Source organism: Trichechus manatus, unplaced genomic scaffold, assembly GCF_000243295.1.
Source record: "Trichechus manatus latirostris isolate Lorelei unplaced genomic scaffold, TriManLat1.0 scaffold00014, whole genome shotgun sequence".
NCBI classification, from domain to species: Eukaryota; Metazoa; Chordata; class Mammalia; order Sirenia; family Trichechidae; genus Trichechus; species Trichechus manatus.
This window is the reverse complement of record NW_004443950.1, coordinates 13,869,293-13,876,088: the sequence shown is the minus strand read 5'-3', so window position 1 is coordinate 13,876,088 and position 6,796 is coordinate 13,869,293. Positions and strand designations below refer to the sequence as shown.

At 60.7% G+C, this 6,796-nt stretch overlaps 1 protein-coding gene across 1 annotated transcript; it reads right to left on the bottom strand.

Moving 5' to 3' along the window:
• Nucleotides 1–3,552: 3,552 nt before the first annotated feature.
• Nucleotides 3,553–6,418, bottom strand: IRX3 (iroquois homeobox 3). The gene is made up of 4 exons (XM_004371581.2): nucleotides 5,751–6,418; nucleotides 4,454–5,579; nucleotides 4,217–4,283; nucleotides 3,553–3,729 (listed from the first exon to the last, which is right to left on the bottom strand). The coding sequence occupies exons 1-4, from the start codon at nucleotides 6,015–6,017 to the stop codon at nucleotides 3,675–3,677; spliced, it is 1,515 nt and encodes a 504-aa protein (XP_004371638.1). The 5' UTR covers nucleotides 6,018–6,418; the 3' UTR covers nucleotides 3,553–3,674.
• Nucleotides 6,419–6,796: the final 378 nt, after the last annotated feature.

Here is a 6,796-nt window from a genome sequence, read left to right as displayed (position 1 = left end):
ACTGGCCTCATAGATGAGCCCTGCCTTCTCCCCGCGCCTCACAGGGCTGGGGTGTGGCATGAGCGTCCCTTCCTCTCCCCTCCATCTCCTCTGCACTAGCCCTCCGGCCTTCCCATGTTGCTTCTGTCTGGGCCCCTCTTCCTCCTTCCTGTATTCACCCGAAAATGAATTCAATTGGAAACCGTTAATGTGCTGGTCCCAGAGGTGGGCAATCACTTAGGGAGATAATTTTATTCTCCTCTGTCTCCCTGGCCCCATGAAACACCCCTCCCCCTGTGCTCCATGCAGATAATGAGGGAAGTGATGACACGCACTCCTTCCTCTGGCCTGATTACCCCACACACCTTGGAGTGCTTTGCATAACCCACCAGACAGCAGCAACCCTTCCAGGCAGAGTGATTGACATGTTTGATTTCTAATTGAAGCTTAATCAGGACTGGGGATGAGACTCCCATATTCATTCTTTCTCTCTCTCCTGGCTTCCCTTTTAATTTTTAGGGCCCAACAACAGAGCACAGAAGCAGTTTCTGGGGATCCTTGAGAGGAGGCAGAAAAGGCGAGGGCTAGGGAGGAGGTCCTGGGAAGAGGATGAAGAAATGAAATTGAGATGAAAATGCCACCAAGGAGAGGAGTGGGAAGTCGTTTTCTCTTCCCTTTTCTAGCTGAAAAGCATAGGAGATTCTTTTCTGTTTTGATTACATTTTCTCACTGGGGCCATCGTGAGGTTCTGCCAGTTGAAAGGTCCATGTGCTCTCTGGGATAAGAGAAGTTGCACACATACCTGAGTCATTCTGGGTTACCCCCAACTCTCCCCCCGGGCACCTGCATGCACCACTCTTTCTCATCCCAGGATGATGATCTCATCCCATGACCATTATCTCTGGAATATGATGGGCTGAAAAGCTGACTGAACCTCAGGGTTTTGACTGGAGAGAGACCCAGAGACAGGCAGACCTCTGGAAGCTCCCCCTGGGCTCTCCACACCTGTCTCCCTCTGAGCAGGTCCAATTTCTCCTCCCTTGGTGGATGTTCAGGACCCTGGTGGCGCAGTGGTTAAGAGCTACGGCTGCTAACCAAAAGGTTGGCAGTTTGAATCCACCAGCTGCTCCTTGGAAACCGCATGGGGCAGTTCTACTCTGTCCTATTGGGTTGCTATGGGTCGGAATCTACTTGACAGCATCGCGTTTGGTGTTTTGTTTTTTTGGTGGATGTTCAATCCGAAAAGGCTGCCCAATTCTGCAGCCATCTCCATCTTTACAACCCCCTCTCCCTGCTCCCCTGCCTGGGAGGTTTTCCTGCTCCCTGGGTCCCGCTGGAGTTGCAGAGGTGCTGCGACCTCTCTTTTACTTGGCAATAGGAGGGGTTGGGCTTCTTTCTGGCGGGATTTCGAGGAGTGGGGTCCCGAGTAGGGGTTGTTTACACTCACTACCACGTGTCAGCCCTGGGCATGTTTATCTTTCATCCTCACAACCACCCTGCAAATTAGATGTCATCATTCCTATTTTGGAAAGGAGGAAATAAGAGCACAGAGAAGTTAATTATCTGCCTCGGGTTTCACAGGCGGTGGACTGGAGCGGGTCTGTACCAAGGCTAAGCTTGTGAAGCGCGAGTTGAGGGTATCAGGAGTGTGTGCTACCCAGAGGTCCCCACTCTGGCCCTGGTCCTGGGGTTCTGACCTCAGAGGTTCAAGGCTCGGACAGTTGAAGTCCTCCCACCGCGGGGCCGAGCCCGCTCCAGGTCAGGTGATCGCAGGGCCAGAGTGGACGGAACCTCGGTCTGTACCTTGGGCCTGGGAAGGAGCCTCAACGCGGAGGCACCAGAAACAAAGAGGGGGGAGAGGAGGAAGCCGAGGAGAGGTCTCTGCCTCTGGAGGGGCGAGAGCGAGCCCCAGCTGGGAATATCTTGGCCTGGTGTCTGCCTCCGCTGCCCCAGCTTTCTGGGGCCCGAGGGGCCGCAGACCGCCACGCCAGCCGCTACTCCTTCCCCAGGCGCTGCCACACCCAAGCCTTGGCGGAGGGCAGGATGCCGCCGGCCTCGCCCCCAGGGGCGCGGCTCAGGCGGCTGTGCCTGCATCGATCAGTCCTTCCCGGACTCACCTCTGCTCCTGCCAAGCCTCAAAAAAGTGTACAATATTATGCAGGGCCTTGTTACGTGGCTTCGGGTGTGAGAGCACTTTGCAAACCTCCCCAGGGACCCGCGAGATTGCACACGCCCTACTCTGAGGGCCAAACACCCAGCTGCTGGCTGCCTGGTAATTTACTAAGTAAACGTGGTGGGGGAAGGCTGCCCACTCCCCCACGCACACTGTTCGTAACCCTGAGGCATCACTCTTTCTGCATTCCCTACAACTTCTTCAAGGCCAAGTTGGGCAAGAACCCGAGGTCTGGAAGAGAAGAAGAGGGCATGGAGGGGGGCAAGGTCCGGCCTGGCCGGGGAGGCCGCGGAGGCGAGGCGCGGAGCCGCCCTCTTGTCCTGTAGAGGGAGCTCCAGCTCCAAATTTCCCAGCTCCCTCCCCCTCGCCCGCCTACCCCAGTCAGGCTTGGAGCCAAAGCCCGGTTTCCTCGGTGCAGCCTCCTGGCCCCTGCACCCGGCCCTCAGAAAGCTGCCCCTTCTAGGGCACTGGGGACAACTCAGTGAAGTGCCAAGACGCACAGATGCCCTCAGGACCCGGCCCCCATTCTCACCCTAAGCTGGGCACAGTCCCACAGTCATCAACCCCTGGGCTCCCTCTCCTCCATGGACCCCCCCCAACCCCCGTCACTCCACACCCTTAGAAGTAGCGCTTGTACCACAACAGGTGGGGTCTGGCGTTGCAATGCGGTTGAAAGAGGAGTTTGGAGCTGGGCTAGCACTGCCTCTTACGTAAGACCAAGAAAGCCTCAGTTGTTCCTATCAAAGAATGGGGGGTGGGAGGGAGGGTGGTGACGAGAACCTTCCAACCCTAACCCTTGAGCGTCCAGACCCTTCTCTAGGCCCTTTGCTACGTCACCGGAGGAGGCCCTAGAGTCGCGCGGTTGCTCCTGTGGACCGGCGGGTTGGGCCCAGTTTCCCGGCTCCTCTTCGGGAATCTTGCGCCGGTTTCCCACCTGTCGCCTCCGCCCTTTCTCTCAGGAGCCCCAGGTACTTCTCCAACCTCCTCTTCTGTGGCGCCCCCAGCCCGCTACTTCTGCGCCACCTCCTTCATTACTCTGTCCTGACTCGTCTCTCGTCCTTTTCCTCTGATCCGGGCGACTCTTGCAACATGGGGGGCGAGGAGGGAGTAAAAAAACAACAAAAACAACCCACCAAACAGATCCGTCCGAGGGCAGGCAGGAGGGTTATAGTCAAAGTGGCAACAGCTCATTTATTTCGCCAAAAATAGATACTTTCTTGTACAATTTGGTTCACACATATGTACATTTTTCTGTATCTACAAAAAAGTGAGACGCGCTTATTCTCACTGAAACTCCACCCCCCCCCCCAAATCAACGGAACAAACAAACCTCACAAACTCAGCTAATCTGGGGGTACAGAAGCGACTTGGGAGGGCTGGGGGGGCACTTGTTTTATTTTTTTCTTTTCGTTTAGTTTTCTTTTTTAGGTATTCATATTCGGACATGCTTACAAGTTGTAACTATACAGAGCGATTTTTTTTTTACAGTTATTACAACAATTTTAAAAAAATTTAAAAAGAACTAGGATGAGGAGAGAGCCGATAACACCAGAGCGGCGTCCAGGTGGTTCTGGGGCCTGGAAGAGAGAGACAGTGGTAGCAAAGGACGTGAGGTGTGGGGCGCTGAGGCTGCTTAGGGGTGGGAGACCCTACCAGGAGCCGGACCCGACCCGGAGCGAGGAGGTGTCTTAATGCAAAATTATGTCTAGCTGTAGTTATACGTGTTTGGGTTTAACTATAAGAAGGGCAAGAGTCGTTAGGATTCGAGGTTTGGGGCTGGAAGGAGGCAAGTGTCATAGAGTTGCCGCCTGCGCCAGGTGTCTGTTGGCCGGTCCAGGGACAGGTTCCCCCTACGTGCTATCCGCGGGCCGAGCCCGATGTGCCCGGGTTGGGGTCAGTGAGCCGTCTCCAGGCCCGCAGAGGCAACACAACAGTGTATTTCATCCCCTTTTAAAAACGTGTCGGCCGCGTTTCCCCTGGGGCAAAAGCGCACGTCAGGCCCTGCGTTCTTTTCTTTCCCTCGCCTGCTCTTCCTACCAATCCCCCAACCTCAGAGTCTCTTACCGCCTGGGCACGGGCTGGAAAGCCGTCTTGAGTAACTTTTTCTCCACTTCCAAGGCACTACAGCGATCTAAGAGAAGCGAGGGAAGAAAAAGGACTTTTAGAGCCCAGGGCCGCGGGAGGGCAGGTGCGGAGCGAACTGCGCCCCGCGCCCCGCGCCCCCGAGGCCTGCCCATCTCCGCTTGCCAGGGCGGAATCCCCAAAGACGCCCTCCCTCCTTACCCAGCTCTCAGCAATCACCTGTTCCACCCTCGGGCTCCGCCGGCCGAGCGAAGGCAGCAGCGGCGGCGGCGGCCGGATGGCCCGCGGCTCCGGGTAGTCCCAGCAGGTGCGGAGGGGCCGAGCCGAGCAGGGAGAGCGGGTGCGGCCGTGGGCCGGGCGGCGGGCCTGGGAACGACCGGTTGGTCCAAGCGGGGAACTTGCCCAGCGGGGCCGAGACAAGTCTGTGAGCCGCGGCGGCGGCGGCGGCGGCCGGAGAGAGCTGCAGGGCTGGGGGCGCGACAGTAGCCCCGGGAGGAGAACCGCCCGCGCCGGGGGGCGAGCGGCGCGGGTTGTCCGGGCTTGTGGCAGTCTCTGCCAGGGACCAAATCTTAGGCTTCTGCAGGGAGGAGGCGGCCGCTGGCGCTGGAGCGCAGGGGTCCAGGCCGGCGGGGGGCGAGGGCGGAGATGTCGGCGCCGCGGCCACCGGTGGTGGCGCTGGGGCCAGACTCAGGACCGGCAGTGACCGCTCCTCTAAACCCTCGGAGCTGTCGTCCGAGTCGCTATTCTTGGAGTCCGAAATGGGCCCCAGGACGAGATCGCCGTTCCTGCGAGCCGCCCCAGCCAGGGCCAGTTCAGACCCCGCGGCCGCGCCGTCTAAGTTCTCCAAATCAATCTCCTCCTCCTCGTCGTCGTCCGCCAGGCCCTCGCCCCCCGGGTCCTCCTCCTCCCCCCCGAGCTCCTCCTCTTCCAACTCCAGCTCTCGTTTGCCGTCGTCTTCATCCTCCTCCTCGTCCTCCTCCTCGCGCTCGCTCCCGTAAGCGTTGCCCTCCTCGTCGGTGCGGCTGCGGGGCGCCCACGTCATCTTGTTCTCCTTCTTGAGGCGCCGGCGCGCGTTGGCGAACCAGGTGGACACCTGGGTGAGGGTCATCTTGGTGATGATGGCCAGCATGATCTTCTCGCCCTTGGTGGGGTAGGGGTTCTTGCGGTGCTCATTGAGCCAGGCCTTGAGAGTGCTTGTGCTCTCCCGGGTGGCGTTCTTGGGACGGGACGGGTCTCCAAACTGGTACTGGCCATACGGGTAGAAGGCGGGGTGCGGGTGCGGAAACGCGGCAGCCGCGGCCGGATGCTGCACCCCGGGGCTGTCCTTCAGCTCATACTGCGCGCCCTGTAAGCACAAGTAGAGGGAAGGGGATACGCGCGGAGGTAGCGCGGGTAAGCCCCAGCCGCTGCCGCCTCAACTCTCCCGGCCCGGGCGCCGCTCTCCTCCTGCGCACTCAGTTCGCCTGGCACCCGAGCTCCAACCCGCCCCCACCCCTGCCAGCTCCCGGGCGCTTACCAGCTGCGGGAAGATGGGCAGCTCCGCGGCGTAGGGCAGAAAGGCGCCGTAGCCTTGGGCGGCGGCGGCCGCCGCTGCTGCCGCGGCGTAGGGCGCACCGTACACGGACGAGAGCACGTTGGACAGGGACCCCGAGGCGGTCAGCTCTGAGCCTCCGGCGCCCGGGCCGCCGCGGGCCCCTGCACTGCCGCCGCCGGTGGCGGCCCCTGGGCGCTCGGACGGGTAGAGCGGGCGGATGTACTGGTATCCGAGCTGGGGGAAGGACATGGTGGCCCGCGGGGCACCGACGGAGAGGGTCCCGGCCCCCGAGGCCGCCCTGCTCAGCGCCGCCCGCGGGCTCCGGCGCGCATCGGGGGCTGGGCCGGGCCGGGGCCGCGCTGCCTCCCGCGCTGCGCTGCGCTCCGCGCTCGCCTATTGATCTGCTCCGCGGCGGCGGCGGCGGCGGCAGCGAGGAGCCAGGTCAGGTCCGAACAGATTGGCGGAGATTCCCGGGGCTCCGGGCTCTGATTGACATTTCTACCGGGCCACAAGCCCCTCCTCTCTGCGCCGCGCTCCCGCCTCTCGGCAGCCGGAGCTGCCTCTGCCTGCGCCTCGCTCCGCACTGCCCTCCTCTACCGGAGCAGTGTCGCGCCTCGCTTCCTTCGCCCTCCTCTCGTTTGCACTCCCCCACTGTGCCCTTCCTCTTCCCTCCCCTCCCCTTGCTCCTCTTCCCCCCAGGATCGCTTCCGCTCCTTCGGGCTCTGTCGCTCTCCTGGCCGCTAGGAAACTATCCTCTTTTCTGTCCGTCCCTTTCCCTTTCTCCCTGTTCTTTTGCCCCCTTGCTGTTCTCCCCACTCTTTCTTCTCTCGCTCTTTTTATTCCTTCTCTTTCTCTACTCATACAACCCTCCCCACCCCCTTCCTGGCCTTGTGTCCTGTGCTAGGCGACCTAGAGTTGTGGACACTCAGGGTGCTGTATGGGGTGTGGGGGGAGAGGGTGTGTCCGGGTCTGTGTGTCTGTCCCCGCCTCCCCCCTCCCTCACCCTTTCCCAAATCTCGGGTCTGACG

Coding starts and splice junctions, on each gene's coding strand:
- IRX3 (XM_004371581.2), bottom strand. CDS start 6,017: ATGTCCTTCCCCCAGCTCGGATACCAGTACATCCGCCCGCTCTACCCG. Junction 4,284..4,453: donor GGAGCCCGAGGGTGGAACAG/GTGATTGCTGAG, acceptor CGCTTCTCTTAG/ATCGCTGTAGTGCCTTGGAA. Junction 3,730..4,216: donor TTCCAGCCCGTGCCCAGGCG/GTAAGAGACTCT, acceptor TCTCTCTTCCAG/GCCCCAGAACCACCTGGACG.